The following is a 27,042-nucleotide window of genomic DNA, read 5'->3' as shown; positions in this document are numbered from 1 at the left end:
GAATGTGAGCTAAAGCCTCATGTAAGATATAAAAAGTTCTTTATAAAATGAAAAAATTATTTAAATAAAATGTATTTACCGTAAGAATAAACTGGGAAAAAATATCAGAAAGTCCATTCACAAAGACCAATTTTCCTATTACATGATAAGCTCCTAGGAATCAATAAACAAAAGACTAAAACTCAAAAACAGAAAGTAGATAAAAAATAAACACGTAGTACACCAAAAAGGAAATACAAATGGCACTCAAACATATGGAAAGACACTCGATCTCACTCATAATAAAAGAAATGCCAATTAAAACTACACTGAGATCCATGTTTTTATCTATTAGATTGGCAAAGATCAAAACACTTGAGAACATAATCTTGGTAAGGGGATGGAAAAATTCTCATATTGCTGGTGGGAGTACAGATCAAAACAATCTCTGAGTTACACTTATTCTTCTCTTGAAGATATTCTTGTAAGACATTTAAAAAATTTAGTACACAAGATATATTTTGCCTAGTGTAGGCTGTTGGTCGTTTTCAAAAAATGGTTACAATTGCCTGCTTTTATAGAATTCTGTTCATATAATGAAGCAGAAAGGTAGGCAAGTTTTAAAAACTTGGATGATTGGGGCACCTGGGTAGTTCAGTCGGTTAAGTGTTCAATTTCAGCTTGGGTCATGATCTCACAGTTTGTGGGTTCAAGCCCTTCATCAGGTTCTGTGCTGACAGTGTGGAGCCTGTTTGGGATTCTCTCTCTCTCTCTCTCTCTCTCTCTCTCTCTCTGTCCCTCCCCCACTCATGCTTTCTCTCTCTCAAAATTAACTTTAAAAAAATAAAAAGAAACCTGGATGATGATCACAGTGGTCTTGCTCCATCTACTGCTCACCTGATACCTTACTGTGCATTTAGTGGGTGCTCAGAGTAAGTATTTGTTGGGTAAACGGGACCAGGAATGATGCTGAGGGGTGATGAGAATGGAATAAAACAACTAAGAACAAGGAATTAGCTAGATTTATCAGAATTGTTGAATAAATTTTTAAACACTATACTCTTTCAAGAAGAGCAGGACACTGTCACACTGACAAACGTTTCCTGAAAAATGAGTCAGCCAGCAATAGTGATATGGTAGATTATTGGAATAGTGGCCCCCTAATGAGTCACACTCTTAGGAAACCCCTGCCACACAGACTCAGCTTGCATGTGATGTGCTTTGTGGCCCATGGGACAAGATAAAATATACAGGGCTTGCCTTTACTTGCTGCTTCTGTAAACCCTACTACTGCCTCCAGGTGAAGGCTAGCCTATTGGAGACACATGGCCTTCCATCCTACTCTACAGCTAGCACCAATATCCACACATGTGAGCGAAGCCATCCTAGACCAACCAGCGTCCAGCTGAACTCTCAGCCGACTGCGCCACATAAGCAGCCCAGCCAGCAGCAGGAAAACTGCGTAACTGAGCCCATCCCAGAATCATAGGTCAACAAAAGGCTTGCTTTACACCACTATGTTTTGGGGAGGTTTATTACGCAAAAACTCATACAAGTGGAGAGGGCAGTCGGATTGGCGATTAAGGAAAATTTATGTTTTACCTGTTTCTGTTTGTTAAATTTCACGACGAGAATATATTCATACACTACTTGTTTAATCAAACTAAACTTACAAAGATATTTTGTATCAGACTGATAACAAAGTCCCACTAACACCTTATAAAAACATACACGTAAAACAAAACAATCCAGTCCAAATAGGAACATGAGTTTGAGAGGAAACATTAATATTGCTCAGGAAAAAAAAAGGGTCAGTATAGAATAGCAGGGTATACTATCATACACACAAAAAAGTGAATAAGAATATATTCATGGTCACTGTCATGTCTCAATAATGGTTATCATCAAATTCCACAGTACTAGGACACATACATTTCATAATTTGCTTCTTTGTTCCTTCTGTTTAGGCTAATACACGTTCCCTCATTTTAATCCTCACATGCTATGAGGTAAATACGTGAATAACTTTAGGCAAAAGTTAATTAACCTCTCCAAGCCTCATTTCCTCAACTGTAAAATGGGGATAATAGTACTCACTTTACAGAGTTGTTGTACAGATTAAAACAATTTAGCATTGGGCATATGGTAAGGGGTCAATTAATGGCCTATAACCTCTGTCAGTAAAATGATGTAAAAGTAATGTCTCTTGACCAACCTGGCTTCTATTTTTTTTTTTTAATTATTTTTTTTAAATTTTTATTTGGAAGAGAGTGTGAGCAGGGCAGGGGCAGAGAGAGAGGGAGACAGAGGATCTGAAGCAGGCTCTGCATGGACAGCCAGAGAGTCTGATGCAAGGCTCAAACTCATAAACAGGGGAGATCACAACCTGAGCCAAAGTCGATGCTTAACTGACTGAGCAACCCAGGTGCCCCTTCCTGGCTTCTACAGTAAAATCATTAAGCGTCATCAAACAAACTGTGATTCACTAAAATTAATTTGAAAATCTTTCTAATGACTTCACGAAAAATTTAAAAGACAACATTATTAAAACAAAACTAAACAAAATCTGGGAATATGTATAAAAAATTTTGGTGAAGAAATTCAAACTCCAGGCAATAATGAATTACTTCATTTGGTACACATTCCACAATCCTACATAGGTTTAAATACCAAAGGCTTCTTGTGTCTTATGAATTCACAAAAGGCAAAAATAAGAGATGAATAAATTCTATTGCCACCTTTGTGATCTCTGGAACACACACTTTCAATTCATTCTACCATCATTTTTAAAAAAGAAGGCATTACTGAAGGCTTTGGAAAATAAGGCTCTTTCACAAGAAATAAACTTAACCTAATTTGTAGCACTGGAAAATCATAGTTACTCCTTGGATCAATGGCTTAACATTGCCCTTTTTCAAGGCAAGATCAGGCCTGGACACTTTTCTATTTCTATATATACATCAAGAGTTAAAAAAAGAAAAATCAGGCCTAGTAGGTTAAAAAAAAAGTCAATTTTTAAAAAAGTACTGTAAACAGGTAATTACCTAGCCTGAAGATGTATGAGTCAGTGACCAACAGCAAAAAGCTTTATTCCACAATGTGCAGGTATTCTAGTTTGCCCTATTGTGAGAAAGGAATGCTACAAATATTCCATTTTTAATTTCAATTATTTTAAAGAGAGCTTATTACATATGAAGTAATGTGACAGATTCTGGAATAGAAGGGCAAAGAAAATAACATATTACTATTATGCCACACATTTGATGATTATTGTATTTAATCATAATAATCCAATGAGGTAAAAATTATTAAAACTCATCTTACAGATGAGGAAATTAAGGCTCATAGAAGTAAAGTAACTTGCTGAGGGTCTCTGAACAGAAGGCAGTGTAGGGGGTACAAGGGCGGGGAGGGGGCAGGGAGGCACACAAGGGTAGTGCCATGTGACTATCCCTACAGACAAACACAACACTCAGTGTAGGAAGTCCTTTATCAGCCATGTGAAAGGGGGCTAAGACTACGGAAAACCAAAGAGATAACCTTTTGGGAATGGGCAAAGGGGTCACAAAAGGCTTTAAAAGAGGTTAATATTTTAATTGTTACTTTAAGGATGAGTAGGATTTACCAACTTCAATGCCAAGGCTCACCCCCAACCCCCCTCATCCCCAATATATTAACCAAAATAAATTACTTACTTGAAATTGAGAAAAACAATTTTGAGAGAAATCTTCCTCAGATATATTATTCCATAGTTTTAAAACAAATAATATGATGACAGTTTAATTTTTAGGTTGCTTTTATGTGGCTTGTCTTGGTTTTTATTCTGAAATGAAATTTAGATTAGTCATTTTCTTGTTCTGAGAAACTAGGAGTATGCCAACATGTTTTAACTTCACATTTTTTCACATATCAACATGTATTCTTACTCACAAAATCTTTCATTTCACCATCTCAAACAAAACCTAATTTAATATATAAATTGCTTTGAAGTGTAAATATATATGCAAAATAAAATATTTCTTTTAATTATAATTATACTTCCTTGGTAATCGTAATAAATGGAAGAAAAATAGAAAACTCTCGTTATACTGTTATATATTACACAAGCATTTTGAGGTAACACGCTTTCTTTCATTATTGAATCGTTTATATAGTAAATGCTCTCTCAACCCAAAGAAAATTAAATAACTACCCCCAAGGAAATTGACCTCAAATTCTTAGTATTTCCCACAACTATCATCTAAAAAGAAAATAGAATTGGACCAAAAAAACAAAAACAAAAACCCTAACATTTACAATGACAATTACTACCCTTTTTTCTCAGAATTTACTGTGCTAGGCATATATTCAATTTCTGCTGCAGAAAACAGTCCAGTTTGCCAATACTAATTAACAAAATATTTTTCATTGAAAAAATATTTAAAAAGTTACAGACAACTGGAAGAAATATAGACGATCATGTGAAAAAACTTAAAAGAAATGGCAAAAACAAAAAAAAACCCAAAAAGCAACAAAAATAAAAACCACACCTGCACACCAAAAGGTTAAATAGATTGTTATTAAGAGGGTTTGATTTTTACTTATGATTTGTTTTGATCTCAAAAATGTATTTACTTTATGTTTTAACAGTGGAGCTTTGTTTTAATTGCCTAAGACACCTACTCCTCCTTCCCTATTTGTATCTTACCTGGAAACTATTAATTAGCACATTTTACCCAAAGTTTACTGCACCTTAACATTCATTATTTCCTCTCTTATTTAGTATCACTGTGGCATTGAAATGGCAGCCAGGTACCAATGTAACATACAATATACCATATCCCATATCTTACTAAGTTGCTAAGTATTTCTTTGAAATGTCTAGGGTTAATGACAACACCCTTTGAAGTCTATTTAACCCCAACCTCCTTAAACCTGAATCACTTTTCATTTTTTTTATTGAACAAATTCTAATCCAATCAAAAACAAGGTGAGAGAAAATTAAAGCACCAGAGGAACTTGAAAGGCCTCCTGATACATTCTCTTTTTCTTTGGAAAACTAAATACACATACCTCTAGTATCAATTTTTGTTTATTTTGTCCTAAATTCCTCTTACTATACTCTAGCCTTTACTATATATTTTTTAAAGAAGATAGCTACAGTCATCACAAAACAAATCCCACTATAACCTATTCTACAGGAAGATTCTAAGCACTATTGGACACTGTAGGCCCTTAAAGATTTCTAAACTGTGCACATGTGGGTCTTCTCATAATTCCTCTAAGGTACAGTATGTTCGCCTTTCAATTACCATCAATGCCTTTCTCTAATTTCCCCTTAGATTTGGGGAGCCAGTGAGAGCTGAGAGTCAAGATTCCCAGTTTTCAGACCTAGCCCACACAAGCAACTATTGGACACTGGACAGATCTCTGAGCTTACCTACCTAGATTCCAGTTTTCTTTATATAAAATGAGAAGATTTGACCAGAACTGTGTTTCCCAATCTTTTTCACATTGTAAATAATATTTGTTCGGCACACAGACCAACAGAAGAGCATTTGGAGGCATCAACACAGTATTTTGTGAAAAAATTATCACATTTCCTTTACATGATTATAGAAGAAAATTAAAATTTAAATGAGGTTTGTAGTAATATGAATTAATTTCAAATCCAACCTTTTTCACATCAGGAACAATATTTCAAAATAACAACGGTGTTTATTTTTGCAGAACATACATGCACTATTAGCAGTCATCTTGCAGCAAGCTAAATGACACATCAGATACACATGACTAGGAAATCCAATACAGGTGAATACAGAAAGAAATTCAGGCCTAGAGCTGGACTTCCCAGGGCAACCAACATCCCTGCTACCCTCTGCTCTCATTGACAGCGGACTACATCTTGTGCTGTGTGACATGCTCATCAGGCACCGGGAATATAAACTCCAATAGTAGCTCCATGATCCCTTCTCCACAAGAGGCAGTTGCATACTCTGTAGTTAGCTGAAGTAGATTCCAAATAATAAAGCACCTCCTCTAATGCGTTGAAAATATCAAAAGGAGCAGTAACTGCGGGTTGTTGCTCATCGTGTTATCTGTCAAAGGAACCCCACAGTCTTCCTTCAGATCCCACTCCACTAGGGCCACCCTCCAGTGAGCCACATAACATCAATGGGAAGCACTGGATTAGAAGACCTCTAGCAAAATCTAAAATTAAACAGTATTGGAGTAATCATTTGATAACTGTTTACAACTATTAGACTTTTGTTTTTGTTCTTCATTACCAATTCCTGGAAACACAACATAATTTAAAAAACTAAAATTGAAGAGGTATTACATGCACATGGTAAAAAATATTCCAAAATTACAGTCTCCCACCGTTGTCCTCTAGACTACCAGTTCCCCTCACTGCAGACAACCACTGTTACCAAATTCTCATGTATCCTTTGACACACACACAGACACATACACACACACACCCCTATATTTTATATATATATATATATATATTTTTAAACCACACAAATAGCAACATACTAAACATGGAGTCTCCTGTCTTGCTTTTTTTCCTCTTAATATAACTTAGACATGGCACCATAGCCGAATACATAGTATTGCCTCATTACATTAAAGGCTGCCTAGTATTCCATTGAAAAGATACACCATTATTTACTTAACCACTCCCCTACTGACTTATGTGTAAGTTGTTTCCAATTTTTTGCAATGACAAACAATGCTGCCACAAATATTTTTATATGTTCATTTAACACATATGTAAAATATTTGAGGATGAAATACTTAAATGAAATTGCTAAATCAAAATATACTTGTATTAAAATGATTTCCATATTGCTTTCCATAGAAAATGAACATTTTATATCCCCACCAGCAATATGAGAATGCCCATTTCCCCTTCCTCTCAACCTCCCCAAGTTATATTATGTAATCAATTATTCCTAATTTGATAGGTGATAAATAGTATGTTGTAGTTTTAACTTATATCTTCTTTATAAATAAAATTGCACATCTTTTCATATGAATTCTCTTTGCTCATTTTTTCTACTGAGTTATCTTCTAGAAGCTGTTTATGTATCAAGAGGAAAGGACTCCTTTGTGAAAAGTATACAAATAAGTTATTACTAATCTGTTTCTCTTTAACTTTATGATTTTTTTTTCTCTGTATAGAATTTCATTTATGTTGTAAAAGTGAGCAATCTGGCTTCAGTTCTGTTTTATACTTTGAAAGGTCTTCACCATGCCTAGATTACATTACAAATAATTATCCTATGTTGTTTTGTTTCGTTTTTACATTTAAATCTTCTGTCTCACCTGGAAGCCAACTTTCTATTTTTCTAGATGATTAACTGGCTATCTCAACACTGTTTATTAAATAACTCTTTTCCATACTAATAGGTAAGGGTAGCATACATTTTGATACTGTAAGTTCTTATTTATGTTTAAGTCAGTTTCTGGCCTCCACTCTGTTTCACTGCTGCCATGTGCCAAAACTGCATTACTTTTCAAAACATTTTAAAATTAAAATCAATTTACATATAAATGGTAAAATTAAAAAGCCAGAATTTGTTGGCTATTTTAATGTAAGAATCATTTTGCAGTTCCTAAACTGAATTTATAGAATAAAGTTCCATACTATCATTATGCAATCAATCATGCATTGTGGTTGATACTTTTTTTGGAGCCCAATATCAACTTCAAGTCTTTCTTGCTATATTTATGTACCATACCTAAAAAGCCAGTTTTTCCTTAAGTTTGTACATAGTTTTTTCCCCAAATTATAAAATCAATACATAGTCTCTGTAGACAATCTAAAAAATTCAAAACACATCTCCCAGAGATAACCAACCTTTATATTTTGGTGTATTTTTTTCTGGATTTTAATAAATGACTATTTTGCAAGCTGATTTTTTCACATAATATACTAACAGCATTGTCCCATATTACTCTATATTCTTCTAAAATATCATTTTAATGACATAAGTTCTACTATATGAATGTGCCCAATTTATATAACCATTTCCCAATTGTTGAATATTTGAGGTTGTGCCCTGTGATAACTATCATCTATTGATTAATTCTTGCAAAAATGCTTGAGTTTCAAGCACTGTGGTAAGTACTGATTGTATAACAGTGTGCAAAAAATGAACACATTACCAGCATTTATGGAGGTTACTGGGGAAAACAGACATTAATCTCCAACATATATAAAATTACAACTATAGCAAGTGTTATGAAGGAGAGTTTATGGAATTCTGAGAGTCTATGATAGGGAAGGCTTCCCTGAGGAAAGGTAAATCAGAGTTTAGGTGAAGGAAAAGGAAAAACATTCTAGGCAGAGGGAACAGCAGGTACAAAGGCCTCATTGTGGAAGGGAGCATGGCAAGAATAAGGGACTGAAATAAGGCCAATATGGCTGGAACACAAAGAGCAAGGCAAGAAGAACATGGCTCAAGCCATGGCTGGATAGAAAGGTAGGGGCCAGACTATGCAAGACCTTGTAAGACATGTAGACGCCACCACATAAGACATGTAGCTTTGTCCTTACCCTAAATGCAATGGAAAGCTACTGAAGCATATCAAGTAGTAGGGTGATATAATCAGGTTTGCATTTCGAAAAGATCCCTCTGATTACAGTGTAGAAAACAGATTAGAAGGGAACAGAGTGGACTGGGTGTAGGCCAAGATTAGGAGGCTACTGTTGTAAATGCATCCAAAAATGCTAGTAGTTTAGACTAAGGTGGTGATGGATAATGAAAAGAAGTAGATGGATTCAAAAGATAATCAGATTTTGCCAAAAGATTTACATTCATAGATTAAAATCCCTAAAGCTAGAATTATTGGGTCAAAAAACAACATTTCAAGGATTATGATATGCATTGCCAAGCTGCCCTGCCAAGAGCAGTTTACTCATTCGTGAATTACCTTTTATCTGTTCCTCTATCAGAATTTTAAAATTCTTTTGAAATTCCTTTAAAATGACTTAATCCATACTTCCTTCATGAAGCCTTCCCTGACTCCCCTTTTTGCCTGCTAGTTGGTCACTAACATGTTCTCCTTTGAGTCCTTGCTTTCTTATACACATCTGTCATAATCAAACTACATTTGACTTATGCTTACATGTCTATCATTTCTACTATATTGTGAGAGTCTAAAGGATAAAAGTTGTTTAAAATGACCACACCAAAAATAGTTCAATATACATGGTAAGTTCTCATTAAGTGTTCACTGAATGAACCGAGTATTACCAGATTCTACTGTGTCCAGATTTAAGAGGGACCTCCCTGCTTTAGCCTCTAATTTACTGATTGTGATTTTAAAGCTAATAAACTTTGGTACTCAGGGCTTCAAATGCCTACTTAAATAGAGTGACTAATTTTGTTTGTGGAAAATCACTAAATCTCAGCAGTGCTCCTGAAAAAAACCTTTCTAATAATTATACCAAATCGGCATTATGTGATCTTAAATTTTTTTAGATGGTTTAAGTGAAAAAAAAATTTTTAAAGGCTGTGAACAAACAAGACTATTAGAGAAATTATCTGTAATTTGAGTTGTCGATAAATGCTATAGTTTTCAAAACAGTACTCATCTCAAACTTGATCTGCCACTTCACAAAAAAAGTGAAGGTATTAAGCAATGACATAAACTTATATATAGCATTTCAGAATAACCAATTTCTTATGTTGAAGAACTTGATTTCATGTTTAACAGCTAGCATCCAGAACAATCTACTAAAATTTTCATTATCTGGAGGAAGACTGGGGTGGGGGGGAGTGGCAGAGTTCTGTACAGTAATCTTAAAGACAAGCAGCTCCCTCTATAGTCTGTTTGGCCTACTTTGTTTAATTACTTGCTATGTGAACATCTCACTCACACTCTTCTATTTACTCCTACTCTGCATCTCAGCAGGGAAGCTTTTTGAGAGGATAATTCTGTTTAACTTGGTGCTGAGAAAACTGAGAGAGCTTTCTAAGCTCAACATGGAGTTATGTCAAGCAACTAAGCAAGAGTTGGGATATGGAAACTCAGATCCACCTGAGTCAGGTCCTCACAATGAAGCCTTAGGATTTCATTTGAAGTGAATTCCCAGAGCAGTTACACCCGTATTCAAATCCAAGTGAAAAAACACTGCCCTGTACTTTATTGCTTCTCTCCATTAAAACATATTACCAAAACGTTGCTGTTAACATTGCTCAATACACTGTGACATCAAAACAGTGCTCAAGACATTTTTTCAATGAGTGAAGAAAAGCAGGTTTTTTGGTTTTTGTAAAAATAATTCCATCACTCACTCACATGAAAATTTAAGTGATTCTCTCAGGAATCAACATCCTCAGGGATTAAATCAGTCAGGATTTACCATTCAAATTTGACTATGCCACTTTTTTTTTAAATACCTTTTCAAATTTCAGCAACACAAGATACAAGAGCTTTTAAACCTAAGATAGTTAATTTATTTCTTAAATTACTCAAGATATGCCCTCAAAACGCACGACAATCAGAAGTCAACTGGACTGTTTTCTAAAGCAGAAAAACACCTTTTATGCAATAGAAAAACTGAACTAGTAAAAATGTGAAAAATCAATCAGTTCAGAATTTATAATACAAATATGAAATGGCCTCATTATTTGGGAGAAAATTCTACTTTTCAGGACTCATTTATAAAAAGTAAACTCAGTTTAAAAACAGCTTTTCTCCAAACCAAGATAAAGAATTAAGGACTTCCAAAATTACCTATTATATATGAAAGACTTAAGTTTCTGGTACTTTATATAACATAGATTTATCATGTGTTACTATTTTTCATTAATTTATATAATTCATAAACATATAAACATAGTTTATACTTTCAAACGATAAAACGGTCTTCATTAAAAATTCTAGCACTCAGACTTTTATTACTAAGCCAGATTGACCTTTTATGTTAATTATTTTCAAATTTATTTTACTAGGAACACTGGACTAGTTTTCTTTGGGGAGAGAATTTGGAAGCAGATATTGTACACTTTTTGTTTATGATTAATACTCATTTTACTGGGAGTTTCTAATATGTTAAAAATGCTGGCTTAATTTCTGAAAGCTATAAACTCTAAATGTTTGCCAGTGACTTCAAATTTTTCACCTGTTGAAGAAACACAAAAGTTTTGTTTGTAACTGAACTATATTTACAGCAAACTCAATTTGATACACCTTTAAAAGTTTCAGTTCCTTTGTATTAAGTTTCTTATCTTTCAATGTATGTACAAAAAAGTATTTCATATTCATTTACATTATACATTTCAAAGTATATTTTTTAAAAGTTTTTTTTTTTTTTTAAGGGAGCTGGTAATCAATTGTAAGATGTCCAGGAGGGAAGAAAGAAATATTTATCACAGAATAGTCCCTGTGTCTTTTTTTTTTTTATATTAAGAAACACAAAAGTACCTCATCATCATTATTTCTTGAAGAATGTTTTCTCACATTATAGAATTACTGCTAGATCACAGTAGATCTTCACCCATTTCCACAAACAAAAGTTTTCTATGAAACAGCTTGAAAATCACTCAGGGATACATATTTAATGACTTGTGTAGGGGGGAAAAAAAAACAAAAAAACAAAAAAACTATGTGTAGAAAAGTAATCCAAACCATACAAACTTTAATACACAGATGACACAGTATATCCTATCAACGTGTCACTTTACGATTTGGAAATCTGGCTAAACAGAGCTATATCAACGTCACTACCTTCTTATTTCTCTGTACCTGAAGTGAGAACAAATAGTATATTACACTGAAATTCCAATTAGAAACAAAGACAGCACCGATAAACACATAAAAGGGCAGAAAATCTATCCTTCAGAACTCTACTGCCTCTATTTTCCAGCCTCCAAAATTTCAGGTGTTCTCCTTTCAACAAATTAACAGCACTCAAATTCCCCATCTTACAAGGGTCCCTATCATCAAAATCGTTTTCGTTATTTTTAAAAAGGAATGCTCTGTCAAATCTCACTAACACCGCTGAAATTTTTAACAAAGAGAATTCACAGTAAAAGATAACTGCTTGAAAATGAGTGCTTGTGTTTGGGAAAGTGTTATTATCTGGGTAGTCCACAGAAACAGTAGTAATAAGAGGAATAGTGATTAGGGCAAGAAGCATCAAGTGGGAAATGCCTTCTAAAATCCCATAGGGCAATAATACATCGCTAGAGGTAAGTGCATCCCTTTCTAGGAGGCAGCTCCGTTATTTCATGCAGACAGTTCAAAGCATGTAGAAAACCAAAACAATTTAAAACCTTGTAAATTTGGCCACTACTTATTTATATTACCTTAAGTCCCCAAGAGCTTTTGAGAATGCAGATTCTGTCACTGCTGTCTCCCCACCCCACTCGTTCATCAAAAACAGTTTTCGTTTTAAAGATACGTGCATTTAAAACGCAATACTGCAACTCAGCATAGAGCATTTCTAAATGTTTGTGTTGCTGAGTTCAGCTGTGGTTCATAAGAAATTCACGCTACTGAGTGGGATATTTTACGTTGGGCAACAAACACACATTTCCTACTTCCATGGATCCACGTTTCCGTCAAAGCATTGCACCTGAGGATATTGCCCTGTCCCCAGACTCTGAGGCTTAAACTCTAAGGAGTCACGACCTGCACTCACAGCAGAACCACATGGTCACTTCAATGAGAAAGATTATTTGGCCCCAGGCGCCACTCTTCAGCCCACGGCACCTCCGGAAGGGGCAGAGGAGAGCGCAGGCGAGAAGCGAGGAGGAGAGGCAGACCACAGAGAGCTGACACTTCCTCACTCCTCTTAAAGCCATTTCCAGAAAGGGCACTTGGGAGACGCAGGGGGCTGTCTGCAGTCCCACCAGCGGCCGACCTCTGAGCGCAGCCCTGTGAACCAGTTCACGGAGGACATGGCGCGGCCACCTGGCCCATCCTGCAGGGCCAAAGCGCTGTTCGCCGGCGCTCGCTCCCCGCTGCCCGAGACCCGGAGTGCGGATCCGGCCCCCGGCCGCCGCACGCAGTGTAAACACTCGGCACTCAGCGCCCGCCGCCTCCCCGCCGGGGGAGGAGGGGGCGCAGCGCTCGCGCGGACCCACATTTCTGCGCCTCTTGTCACGCACCGGGGGAAAGGCGAGGAGGGCGGAGGGGAGGGAAGAGGCGGCAGCGATGCACCGAGAGCCGGCGGTGTGCGCGCGTGTGCGCGGCGGGGAGGGCAGCCCGGGCGCCCCGCCGGCTCCCGCCCGCGCCCCGCGCCCGCTTACCTGCCGGGGTCGCTCCGAAGACTCGCACCACGGGCACCTTCTTGACAGGGGCCTGGGTGAGGGGGGATTGGCAGATATCCAGCCCCTGCAGCGGGCTGGCCATGTAGTAGTCGGCAGTCACTATCCTCACTGAAAACATGTTCGCCGCCGCCGCCACCGCCTTCTCTTCACGAGCGATCTGGCAGCGGCAGCAGCAGCGGCGGCGGCGGCTTCTTCCGCAGCGACGGCCCCACAGCAGCGGCGGCGGCGCCCCCTCCCCTCCTCGGCTCGGCCCCCTCCCCTCACACACAGACACCGGGAGCAGCGGCGGCGGGCCCGGCGGTGTTGGCACTGCTGCCGCCGCCTCCTCAGGAGCACCTGGCGAGGGGCAACAGGAGAGAAGCCCTGGCGCTATCGTCGGTGCTGGTGCTGCCGCCACTGCCGCCGCCGCCGGGAATCACACGGGCTCCTCGGTCCCAGGCTGCAGCTCTTGTTGCCATGATGATGATGTCACGGACGCAACCACTGGGGGAGGGGAGATGGGGTTGTGTGTGTGGCGAAGGGAGGGCGGTGAGTAGTTGGGGGAGGGGACGCGGCGGGAAAGGGAGGGAGCAGGGCGGGCGCCCGAGCGGGACACCCAGGCGGGGGCCGAGAAGGTGTTTTCTCCCCCGCCCCCAGGCTCGCAGCGAGGGAGGAGGCCGGTGGAAAGCGAGACTAGCGCCTGGCGCGGGGAATCGATGACTCGGCCGGTGGGCACGGCCACCTGGGCGGGGGCAGCAGGGGGGGGCGGCGGAGCGCCGATGTCATGGATGGGCTCGTAGGGGCTTGCGGGAGGGGGCCGCCAGTGTTCGGGGCCGTTTTGGTGGCTAGGCGGGATTGGCCGGAGCTGCGGTGCTCGCGCTCGCCTCGCCGACCGCCATTTCACATCCTGCGAAGAAGGCGGGGGCAGCCGTGGAGACGGCTTTTCACAAGGTAAGAAAACCCGCCCGCGGGAGGAGGGAGGCGAGGCGCAGATCTCGTGCCGCCGCGGCCTCGCGGGAGGGCGGGCGGCGGAACGGGCGGGGCCGGGCGCGGACGCAGCCGGCCCTTCTCAGGTAACGCCGCGGCACCGCGCGTGGCCCGGGGGCGGTGCGAGGGGCGGGGGCGCGCGAGCGCGGGCTTCGGCCTATAAAAGGGCCGCCCGGACCCTCCCTCCCGATCGTGCGGCTCGAGCCGCCGCACCCCCTCCCTTTCCGTTGTGCTGCAGTGTCTGCGCCTGGCTACCTAAAAGGGTTTGTTCACGCTCGGCTCTGCTCAGCTTTGCCAGGGGTTGGCAGATCCCGTGCACAGGGGTTTCCCACCACGGTGTTCTTCTCCCGCCTCTGCCCTTCCGCCCTAATATATCCTTTCTCGGTTTCTTCTTCGGCCCCGCAGGCTGCGTCCCGCGCGCGCGTTGTACACGTACGGACTTGTCAGCACTGGGTGACCTCCCTTCCCTTCTCCCTCCCCCGGCGGAATCCAGGATTAAGAGCCTTTCAGAGAAATATTCGGCCAAAGAAAAAGGCCCGTGAAAGTCATCGCGTTAGATATGGACACCCAGTGTTATTCACTAACTGATTATGGGAGGTTTTATCATCCAAAGGCATAAAAGCAAACGGGGGTGGGGTGGGGAAGGACTGTTAAACAAAACAACTTTATCCAAAAAGAGGTTGGGAGATGGGGTGCAGTTGTGAAATCGAAAAAAAAAAAAGGGTACTAACAAGGAGTTGGGTTGGCCATTATATTGGAATCGATGGGTTTTTGTCTGACTTGGTCACTAATACTGGGTGTGACCTTGGACAAATAATTTGGTTTCTTGGAACCTTAGTTTTCTCCTCCCTGGAACGAGAGTTTCACTTAAATCCAGAACGGTTTAGGTGAACCTTATCAAAACGGTTTAAGCAGGAGAGAGAAACCATGGTTTCAAGTTCGAAGTATGGCACTGAATAAAGGACTTTTGACAGTCATTTTCAGTCTACCCTAATTAGAGATCATGCATCCACTCTTATGTATTATACTGGTGTATTTTAATGGTTAGTAGTTTGCCATGTATTTTAAGTGGTGTAAGAGAACCTCGTTTGGAACCATTGTGTCTCTTCAAATGGGAAATCAAAAGGCTCAAAGGGACAGATCACTGGTAAGAAGCTGTCTATAAATTCCATGACATATAATGCTAGTAAGAATTTATACTCAAAGAGATTTGAGACTGATTAGGACAGTAAATTAACCTGCAGTTTTCAACCTCGGAGCATGATTATAATAACATAGGTAGCAAGATTTCTAATATACAGGAAATTACCTAATAATTTTAAGAGGCAAATCTCTTAAATTGGTTTAAATTTTAGGAGGCTATGGAAGTGATTTAAAAATAGCACTACCATGCTAAAATGCATTTTCTGGTAAAATAGATACTCTTGTACAACCTGAATGTCAGAGGCACCATTCTTAGTATTCTGGGCTCTTGAGTGTTCTTTAGAATTTAATATTTTGGCCTTTACAAAGTCACATTTTTAGGATGAGGCCTGGAAATCGGTATTAGCAACCTCCTCACCCACCACTCATGATTCTAAAGTAATATAAAACTGAGAGTCCCTGTACTATATTTTAATCCAAGTACATCATAACATTTAAGTTATACTATTCCTAGCTAGAAAAAAGTAAAGGCATAGAATTCATGGATTAGTTATTTCTAGAAAAGGGTTTATTTCCCCCTACCTCTTGAATCAACATCATTGACTTTAAGAAAAGATAATTGCAACCACAATTCTAATCCTTCTGAAGTGCCAAGGGAAGAATGTTCACTTTGAAGAAAAACATTTGTGGCATGAAATCAGGATATTTTGTCCATTGCATGTAACTGAGTTTAAGTTGATGCTCAAATTGAAAACTTGACAATACTTCCCTAATTAATCATTATCAAATGTGTTTTATAAATACAGTCTCCTGACTTAAGAAAGAGTTCTGGAATTTTGAGTTAGGAAATGAAAATTTTAAATCATTTACTAGCTAAATGAGTTTGGAAAGATCACTTCATTTTTTGGAGTTTGTTTCCTCATCTATGAAATGGATAGTAATTCCTGTTTTCTCAGGGATGGTATAGGTGCAAATGAGATAACCTATGAAAGTATCATTGTAAACTGTTGACATCCAGAAGTTTAACTCATCTAAAAGGAGTAAATAAAATCGTATGGCATTGTCTTATGTGCACAGAATAAGGGAAATGCCAAAATTGAACTCTCTCTATTCTTAAAGTTATTTTTGTTGTTGTTGTTATTGTTGAGTGGCTTCTATTTGCCAGGTGATATATAAGATATAGGGAAAGACAAAACAGACATGGCCCCTGCTCTTACAGAGTTTATAGTCTAGCATCTTGAAATGTATTTTAGTCATATCAGTTGATATATATCTCTTCTAGTCCACTGATATATACTCATCATGTCATGCTTTTAGTAAAAGCCTGCCCAACCTTCTGTACCACAACTGTTCAACCTCTATTAGTATTTGCCTACTAGCAATTTAGAGCAGAAGGCAATGGATGCTGTAATCTTCCAGCAGGTATTATACAATGGCTTACCCAGCACTCATCCAGCCCCTGTCTAGCTTGTACATTAGAAGCTAGCAAGTTAAAAACGACAGTTTGTAGACTCCCTTGAATCTAGAGTGCCACTTGTAGATGATGGTGTGCTGGTAAATGTTTACTAACGGCTGGGGGAGGGAAAAAACTCTGATTTGTTGCATTGACCAGTTTTCATGGTGTGAATACTCCCAAGCTACCAAAATGACTTCACTGAATGTGGAGTTAGTTGGACAAGATGCTAACAATCGCTGGCTGGCTTCAGCATATCAGTACATGTGACCTAGTTTCCAGTAATCAGATGCACCCATTCAAGACATGTTTGTGAAGGTGAACAACTGCATTCAGGGATATGGGATTTTCTGGCAAATGCCATAGTGGAGATGTCTGGTTCTTCTGGGTAGCTGAGGAAGGGCTCTCACATTTTTAGAGTCATAGGTGCTGACTGGCGGTTGGTGTTTGGATAGCTTTCCACTAGAAGAGCTTGGTGAGGTGGGATGAGTGTTCTTCCTGGTTTGGTTTTTCCTGAATGTTGTTTCTAGCTAGCTGTGTATTATCCAAGCCTGGTTCTCTGGTCCTCTCTGAGATCTGTGAGCTAAGTACTATCATTTAATCCCCTTCTGCTTAAACTAGCTCTGTCATGGTCAGCTATATAATTTGCTGAGCCCAGAGCAAAATGAAAAATGTGGGGCCCCTTGCTCAAAAAGCAGGTAAAAAGTACCATTGTATGTACTGAAATATAAAGCTTTTTCTTTCTTCTGTCATCTGTCTTTTGACTTGTAATGATGTGTTTTATTTGCTTTTTAATGTCATTCTAAGTAAAGGAAAATTAGAATTTTAAATTATTAGAATGAATTTTACCATTCATCTTTATTTTGTGCAATGCCATTTAAAATGCAAATATAAAAACCAATTAACTCATACACAAAATCATTAAAAGTACACAATTCATATCCTAGTTTTACATGTATATGCATTTTGTGCTTATCAGAATGCGTAAATGCTGCACAAAACCAACTCACCTGTTTTTGTTTCCCTTTTTGATAAGCATACATCCTACCAATCTGAATATGGGAGGACTGAAAGGAAAGGGAACCATGGGTTGTTCTACCTCTCCCCTTCCTTCTGTGTCATCATTTTCAATGTAAATAGTAATACAGGGAAGTAATATGCACTAGTAAGAAAGGATATGACAGGATTCTTTTGTCACGTGTATTTTTTAGGATGCCATTGCCTTCTTTTTGCATCTGAAGCAAGTTCTGGTTCAAATGGAAAGTGTAGCCTCTTGGAAGAGTCCACTAAATCAGCCATAGATGTAATATGCTTGCCTTGTAATCACTTTGTGACTCTCTGAGTTCCTACACCTCATTAGGTCCATCAGAATCCTGTGTTTATGAGACACCATGAAGACTATATGCAAACGGGGTGGCAAGGAAGAAAAGAGGCATACATTGCCTCACTTCCTCTGCTCGCGTGTGTGATCCATTGTACCACTGGACTTCATTTATAAAATAGATGTTCAAACATAATATGAAGATCTTCAAAATGGTGACTGCAGAGCACTAAACCAAGCACTGTGCCCTGTAGGACTGCACAGTTTACATGCCCATGAAGTGGACCCTGAGCTCAGTGTTTCTCAAGCAGGGGGGCGGGCTTCTCCTGATGTTTTAGGTGAAACAATTCTACATTGTGCAGGATATTTAACATCCTGGCCCCTGGGCACTACATGCTACTATAACGAAAATGTGCCCAAATAGGAGTTACTGCTTTCCACTGAACTGGAGTGCACTCCACTGTCCGCAGCTGGGAACCATGGTCATTACAGATCCAAGAAAGGTCATGTGCAGTTTTTGCTAGTGATTCTCAGGCAGGGAAAAATACAAAGTTGAGTTTTTAAAATTTCACAAGTCTCATATCTGAGAGAACAGAATTATGGTGACCTTCTTCCGATTGTTAGAAAAATAATTCCATCTGCGTTGGTGATGAAACAGATATTTGGGATGACAGTTTAAAGGTGATCAGTGGGTTTTTATGTGTCACATGGGTATAGATGGTAGTTGACTCCAGATAGATGGCAATGTCTGATAGTTAAGAAAAAGAGCAGAGAACTACAGAAAAGTAAAACCATCTTACTGTCATTATCCTCGTCAATGGGCTGAAGGGAGAAAAATTTTAAATGCTCTCCAGAAAAATTAAGGAAGTTTCCATAAGAAGCTATGGTACTCTTAATAGATTTTGAACTTAGTTTCATTATGTCTATGTTTTTTTTAAGTTTTGGTTTGTGATTTAAGAATATTAACATAGGGCAGCTGGGTGGCTCAGTCAGTTAAGCATCCAACTTAGGCTCAGGTCACAATCTCACAGTTTGGGAACTCAAGCACAGAGCCTGTGGGTTTCTCTTTCTCCCTCTTTTTCTGCCCCTCCCCCCCTCAAAATAAATAAACTTAAAAAAAAAGATTATTAAAATCATAGCATATTAGAGCTGAAACAGGATATCATAGATCATTTGTTTCCTTTATCACCATACTATTATTAGCCACGTAGAGATTAAAAGCACTAGCTCTATAGACCTGGTCTTACCTTTGCTAATGCCGAACCTCAGTTTTCTCCTCAGTAAAATAAGGATAATAGTATATTATCTTAGGTTATCATTTCACCAAAAGCCAATGCACTAAAAAGTAATCTTACCAAAGAATACATTTGTTCAATAAATTTAATGTGAATTTTCTGTAAAACAAGTATTTGATAAATTTAACTACCTGATCATTTGGCAAATTAACTTTTAGCAAATACTTATTAGGCTTATTATATGGATTAAATGAGCTATTGCACACACACAAAAAGTGGTTACCAAAATGCTCAATAAGTCTTAGCTATAATCCCTCCAACATTCTGACTACAAATCTTGCCCATTCTCTCTCTGAATATTCTTCATTCCTACCCACATAATTGGCCTTCTGTAGAATTTCACTATCTTTAGGTGGACTATTGTAATGGTCATTTGATTGGCCTCTTGGCTCATTCCTCTCCAAAATTATTTTCTATAGTATTGCAAGGGTCATAGATCACATAAATTTTAAATTATCATCTACAGTAGAATATGTCATTTCACCTTTTCCATATATCGTTTAGCACCACTGGAGTACTTATATTTCCCTAAATACACCTTTTTTTTTTTTTTTTTTTTTCGGAAAAAGCATCAGATTTCTCTGCTTTTGCCTTTCTAACTGGAATGTCTTCCCCCTTGTCTCATGTCAAAATTTTTATTCATCTTTCAAGTTTTAGTTAAAATGCCACTTCCCTTGTAAAGGTCTCCCTCATTTCTGCAAGCAAATTTAGGTGTTCTTTCCAGGCTTCCACTGCTTTTTGTACATGATTCTGTTGTGACTCTTAGATTACTGTAGTTATTTGTTTGTCATTCTAAAAGACTATAATCTCCTTGAAGAAAGAGACCCTTTTTATCTTTCATATACATGTATAGTGGCTAGAATAAGCCTTCAACATTAATGGAATTAAAAAATTAAAAGATCTGGGGTGCCTGGGTGGCTCAGTCAGTTGAGCATCCGACTTGGTTTCAGCTCAGGTCATGATCTCACGGTTTGTGGGTTTGAGCCCCACATCGGGCTCTGCATAGACAGTGCAGAGCCTGCTTGGGGTTTCTCTCTCCCCCCACCCCTCTCTCTGCCCCTCCCAGCTTGCGCTCTCTCTCTCTCAAAAAATAAATAAACAGGGGCGCCTGGGTGGCTCAGTCGGTTAAGCGTCTGACTTCAGCTCAGGTCACGATCTCGCGGTCCGTGAGTTCGAGCCCCGTGTCGGGCTCTGGGCTGATGGCTCGGAGCCTGGAGCCTGCTTCCCATTCTGTGTCTCCCTCTCTCTCTGCCCCTCCCCCTTTCATGCTCTGTCTCTCTCTGTCTCAAAAATAAATAAACGTTAAAAAATAAAATAAATGAACATAATTTTTCTTTTTTAATTAAAAGATCTTTCTACGATTCTTCTTACTGCCTTCCCCCTCCACCTCCATTTTACAGATCAGGAAACTGAGTCCCAAAGAAATGAAGCTATTTATTGAGAACCCAAGTCTTCTAACTCCAGATCTATTACTTTTACTCCTTACTGCAGAGAATCTTCTGAATAGTGTTTAAATGCCAATCCTTTCTGTTGTACAACAGCCTGTCTTGTCAGTGTCTTTCCATTCACCTCTAATCTAGGGAACAACCAGAAGGGCATAGTGATCTGGCAAAATTTGTATTCTCTTTCTTCCAATTTGTTTGGTTGCTTTTGTTTGTTTTCCAGTAAATTCAGTGAAAGTCCTCCCCACCCCCAGAGGACATGTGGTAAAATGTCTGGACACCTTTTTGATTATCATATCAGAAAGATTGCTACCGGTATCCCGTAGGTAAGCATCCAAGGATGCAGCTAAATATCTTATCATGCATAGGACAGCCCCCATAACAGGGAATTATCTGACCCCAAATGTCAGTAGAGCCAAATTTGATCTAGTCTAGTCTAAAGGAAGTTTTTACTAAGCGCTTCATCCACTCTGTTGCCTGTAGGAAATCATGATGGAAAAGAAACTCATCCCCCTCCCAAAAGGGATTTGGAAGCCCTGTATGGCAAACTCTGGAGGCAATTGCTATAACTACGCACTATCAAAAGACTTCATGCAGGTTTCCCCAAAGGATTCATAGTGCCTGCCTGGGTATAAGATAGGCACATAAATATGTATTGCTTGAATGATTAATAAAATATATTTTAACCAGAAGAATGGAGTTTTATTATTTTTTTTAACTTGAGGGAAGTCAAATTAATCATTGTGGTGAGAATTTCTGTTCTTTTTATTTCAGTTGCAGGAAGAAGCAAAACTTTTTAAAAACAACTCTCAACTCACCCACTTCCATAAATTAGCAGTAATAGTTTTAAGGGAGAGACCAATGAGCCTATAAATTAAAGATGATATTTGCAGAACAAAAAATAAAAGAAGCCTTCAGAATAGTGTAGTATTAGAACTGATGCATGAGCTCTCCAGGACCCTCATTTAAATTATGTATCCAGAATTGAAACTGAGCATTTCTGATGGATTATGGCTAGGCAGGAAGAGACCAAACACAGAGTAAGGTTAGATTAAGTTCCCAATTTAGCTAGTCAAGATACAGAATCCCAGAAGCAAGGTGTCTATATACAGCACCATATCTCAGGGTAGTTTTTCCTGGTCCTAATGTCCCTATTGCACTTTTATACCTACAGTTTAAATCATATTCCAAGAAAACTTCCACTAATAATCTTTATTGACAGTGAACTCTCCTGGGTTTTGATTGTCATTTTACATCCTCATTCCAGGGTTCAGGAAAGACTATCCTCAGATGTGTGCATGAAGATCAACGCTTTTATTTATTTTCTCAATAAAAAATAGGAAAACCATAAAGAAAATATAGGATACTCATTCCCACTTGGAGGCAGTTATAATTAACATTTTAGTCCATTTTTCTTCTAGAAAATTTTTCTATGAATATATTACCTAGCTGAAACAATGTCCCAGTTTTTTTAACTTTGCATTATAGTAAAATCATTTTCCATACATTAAAATTCTTCATATCCATTGTTTTAATAGATACAGAATATACTGGGCTATGGACATTTGATAGTTCACCATTTTGCCACTGTTGGCCAACAACAGTGTTTCAGGTTTTACATTATAATAAATGTCCCACTGAGCGTTTGCTCCATTTTGAACTCTACCCTTAACTTCTCAAGGAACTTACTTTATAGTGTATTATTTGACATGAGCATCAATTCCTTGTACATACCATGTTCCTTCTGTCTACCTCTTTTTGCCCACTTAGTTCACTCTTTAGATTTCAAGTCAAAGGCCACTTCTTCCAGGAAGTCTTCCCAAACTTTATATTTGATTATGGTTTTCTGTTATATATTCTAATTGTACAGTGTTCCTTTTTTCCATAGCACTTATCTCTGGTTGTAATAATCTATTCATTTGTATATTACTTAATTTCCCTTAGACTACAATAGTACAATCATTATCTGGATAAGCAGTGATTATAATGCTGTTATAAACACAGGCTGATTAATGTGATCTCATTCTGATCACTGACAAGATGGGTTAAAGCTTGAGACTGAAATACAGTTAGTCCAGAAATACTGATGTGTCAGGCATTATTCTAGGTGCTGGGAATATAGAAATGAGAACAACAGGCATGATTTTAGTCTTCATGGTCCTTATAGTCTAATGCAGCATTTGGCAAACTTTTCCTGTAAAGGCCCAGATAATAAATATTTGGGGCTTTCAGGCTATATAGCCTCTCTCACAACCACTCTGCCTTTGAAATGCAAAAGCAATCGTCAACAATACATAAGAGTGTTCCAATAAAACATGCAGTGGGGCTGGATTTGATGCATAGGCTATTGTTTACTCCTGGTCTGTTGGACAAGACAACCACTACACAGATCATATGAGATGATGAATACTTCAAAAGAAAAGGACAGGGTGCAATAAAGTCACATGGTAGAGCTGTGGAACCTAGTTGAGGGAGAAGAACAAAGACTTCCTTAAGGAATAGGACTTAAGATTAAGAAAGAGGAACTACCTGGATAAAGCAGGGGCAACAGACTCAATGAAGACCCAAAGTATAGAAAGAACAAGAATAGAAAGAAATTCATTCTTAAGCTTGGAGAGTGAGGGAGAGGGAGATGAAATTGTGTAAGGATAAAGTATAGAGGGCAAAGACAGATTCAGAGTATTGACAAATTTTCAAAAACTAATACTCTCTAGAGGAAGCATTGCCAGTAGGAAAGACTGAGAAGGAACGATCAATGAAGCATACCAGTAGCAGGAAATTTAAGACCTTGGAGACACTCGAACCTCCTCTTCCATCTGTATGTGTAGGATATGTTGGTTGGTAGATGTCAGCCTAAAGGCTACGTGAACCTCAGCAAACTTCACCTTTTGAAGGATGGGATACAGAGAGAAAGAATAGAGCTGAGAGCTGAACAAGAGGTGGAGGGGAGGGGTCATAGAGTAGAAAAGAGGTAGCAAAGGAATCAGAAGTAACAAAGATAGGAATACATTGCTGGTATATAGTAGGTGCTCAATAATTTTTTGATAAATGAATGAAAGGTTAACAATGTAAAATCAAAGAATCCAAGAGGGAAAGGATTTCAATAACAGGTTGGCCAATAGTTTTATATATTTAAAAGAGCTATTGCTCAAGGCCAGTTTCCTTGGCTAACTGGGAAAAGATGCCGGTAAGGACACAGCCCCTCTTGATGCCCTAGCGCAGGATAAACCTGACCTTCAATTTCTACCTGTAGGAAAAGCTGACCTGATTCTTTTCTTCCCTAAAGATTTCAGTGAGTAGGAACAGGGACCTTCCTGTGTCAGTACCTGCTCAAAATAGAATAGGAACAAGATTTCTCACAGATTACAATGACACTAGCTCAAGTGTTCTCTCTCTTTTCTCAGTCACCTATGTTAAACGTGTGTTTTATTACTTAATTCTAAACTTTTTGTATTATTTTGTTATTCACTTCTTACTGATATATATAAATTCCTATGTTAGATGCTGTGAGTAATTACAAAAATGTAAGACATGGGTCTGGGCTCAAGTATTATGTAATTGACCAATAAATTGTAAGCTTCTTGGTATTAGCAATCATATTTGACATTTCCTTTTTTATTCTTTGCACAGCATCAGACATATGGTTGGTACTGTAGAAATAATTTGCCCCTACCCTCTGCGTTGCACCATTTGGTGACCAAATGGTGTCTATCTAGACACTTCTGTATGGCTTGGACAAAACATGCTTCATTCTGAGGCAATGATATTCTGAAGGCATCAGTAAGAGTAATTTCAGCTTGTTGAAGGTGAAGGTTCTTTGTGTAAAGGTCAACCTGTCAGTAAATAGCATGCCACCCTGTTCTTTCAAGATTATAAGAAACCTTTGTACGTGTGTTTTTTACACTTAAAAAAGTGGTGGGAAGCTATACCCAGTGATCTCACCAGATGTTTTCTTTTTTTTTTTTTAATGTTTATTTATTTTTGAGACAGAGAGAGACAGAGCGTGAACGGGGGAGGGGCAGAGAGAGAGGGAGACACAGAATCGGAAGCAGGCTCCAGGCTCTGAGCTGTCAGCACAGAGCCCGATGCGGGGCTCGAACCCACGGACTGTGAGATCATGACCTGAGCTGAAGTAGGACGCTTAACCGACTGAGCCACCCAGGCGCCCCTCACCAGATGTTTTCAAATCAGGACTGGGGCAACTGAGTTGTAATTTATTTTTTAAACTTTATTTTCACAAATTTATGAGAACAGGGAACGGAGATTTTTCTTGCCTGAATTAGCAGGTTAATTTCATTCTCTATTCAGTTTTAGCAAAATACTAAGCTAGCCCTAGGATGAAAATGTGAAACACAGATTCTTACCAAGTCTGAAAAGTGGAGCAAAGATTAGTTTTAAGAATGAAGGAAAACATTACTTATTTTTCTTAAGCTGCTGCTTGCTTCTGCAGTAGTATCAACTGTTTTTAGACTGAAAACTCATAGATAAGGGGGGAATGATCCCCTTTCTAGAATATCCAGTCCCCTATACTAAGCATATCCAAAGTCTTTCAAGACTTAAATTATTAAGTCTGACACATGGCTTACAGTCTTCCTGTTTCCCTTAACTACTACCCTCGTCCTGAGTGAATGCATCACCGAAAAAGCCAGAATACTAGTCTTGAAGTTCCTTGACATCTCATCTCCAGTGATGTTCAGTCACTCATTTCTGTTGCCACACACTAGATCTTGTCATACACCCAGTCTGTTTCCCCTCTAACTCCATAAACGCAGACTTCACATTCTCTGGCCACAACACTCATCCCAGCTCTCTCACTCAGTTCCTCCCAGTACATCATTCTCAGTTCCCTGATGTCTCCAGTGTTCTTCCTCTCTCTACCTCAGCCTTTTGTCCTTCTCAGATTTCTCTGACGTGAGACCTCTGATCCAGACTTCACTTTTTTCTCCCTATCAGCCTTCTCCTTCCTTCACTCCCTTTGATTTTTTTTTTGCTGCATTCTAGTTTAAATTGCCTCTGTTGCCAAAAACCACATCTCCTTTGCCCTGCTTGCCCTGCTGTCACTGACCTGGCAAAACACCAGCTCTAACTGGGTGCCTTCACCCAGATTGCTAAGTGCATGCACCCAGTTAGGAAGAAATAGCTTGACTGTGCAGATTGGCCTTTAACACTGCACATCCAGGACCACAGACCAGTTAGGTCACTGTGTCCATGATGTTGGGAAAGGAAGGTTATCCTTATAATGCACTAGACTCTACTCCATATGTCAAAGTACAGTTGTCATAAATTCTCTTTTATATACCCCAAATTAGTAACAGACTGGATAATTTCAATTGTCATTACCTTCTCCCTGACTCTCTATCCTAGCTTTTGTGCTTACTTTCCTGTTTTTAAAAAAAAATTTTTTTTAACGTTTATTCATTTTTGAGGGAGAGACAGAGAGTGTGAGCAGGGGAGGGGCAGAGAGAGGAGACACAGAGTCCAAAGCAGGCTCCAGGCTCTGAGCTGTCAGCACAGAGCCCAACGCGTGGCTCAATCCCACAGACCGCAAGATGGTGACCTGAGCCGAAGCCAGACGCCCAACCGACTGAGCCACCCCAGCGCCCCTTTCCTGTTTTAACTTTATAGTTTTGGGTCTAGTTCACCCAATAAGGTGAATTTCTAATGTTTTTTTTTTTAAATAATATTTGACCAGTCCAAAAGGACATGTTTTAAACATTATGGGATGAAGTAATAACTGAAGGAAAATCACTCCTGCAGATGATTACCCTAGAAAGCAAGACTTTTGTGAATCTAAGTAATCTCTAGGTCAAGGGCCTTAGGCTCAGCTCCCTCGAGTCATTTCACTCTTGCCTTTCCCAGCTTCCCCCTCCCATCATTTCTGATCCCACAAATTTTCTAAAAACAGACCCCTCTTTTTTCTGCAAGTGACAGAGAAAACAGTGCTACTTGGGTAGGGAACAGTGGTGGGTACTCTTTGCAGGTATAGGTCACTTACTGAATGGCCGTGGCATACTGGTTAAGAATGCAGGCTCTATGACCCAGTTTCTATACTTACCTGCTCTGTAACTTTGGGCAAATTAGTCTGTATGCCTCAGTTTTCCCATCTGTGATACATAGACAATAATACTAGTACCAACCTCACAATGTTGTTGTGAAGATTGAATTCCATATA

At 39.1% G+C, this 27,042-nt stretch overlaps 2 protein-coding genes across 14 annotated transcripts in view; one reads left to right on the top strand and one right to left on the bottom strand.

Moving 5' to 3' along the window:
- The window catches only part of REV3L (REV3 like, DNA directed polymerase zeta catalytic subunit), a 174,140-nt gene extending 160,772 nt beyond the window's left edge, over positions 1 to 13,368 (bottom strand). For 3 of the 4 annotated variants that reach the window (XR_003419422.2, XM_027057077.2, XM_053222364.1), the window contains exon 1: positions 13,230 to 13,368. Coding sequence is in view for 2 of the 4 variants with exons in the window: in XM_027057077.2 (XP_026912878.2) it covers positions 13,230 to 13,368 (139 nt within the window). In the remaining 2 variants the exon portion in view is untranslated. The other variant, XM_027057078.2, reaches the window with a different exon arrangement.
- Positions 12,512 to 27,042, top strand: part of LOC106968908 (translation initiation factor IF-2-like) — a 114,814-nt gene continuing 100,283 nt past the window's right edge. For 7 of the 10 annotated variants that reach the window (XR_008298409.1, XR_008298408.1, XR_008298407.1 and 4 more), the window contains exon 1: positions 13,819 to 14,180. Coding sequence is in view for 2 of the 10 variants with exons in the window: in XM_053222368.1 (XP_053078343.1) it covers positions 12,879 to 13,274 (396 nt within the window). In the remaining 8 variants the exon portion in view is untranslated. Of the gene's footprint in view, positions 14,181 to 27,042 lie in introns of all 10 variants that reach the window. The other 3 variants (XM_053222368.1, XR_008298410.1, XM_053222369.1) reach the window with 3 other exon arrangements.

This window comes from Acinonyx jubatus, chromosome B2 (assembly GCF_027475565.1).
Source record: "Acinonyx jubatus isolate Ajub_Pintada_27869175 chromosome B2, VMU_Ajub_asm_v1.0, whole genome shotgun sequence".
NCBI classification, from domain to species: domain Eukaryota; kingdom Metazoa; phylum Chordata; class Mammalia; order Carnivora; family Felidae; genus Acinonyx; species Acinonyx jubatus.
This window is presented reverse-complemented; position numbering and strand designations above follow the sequence as displayed.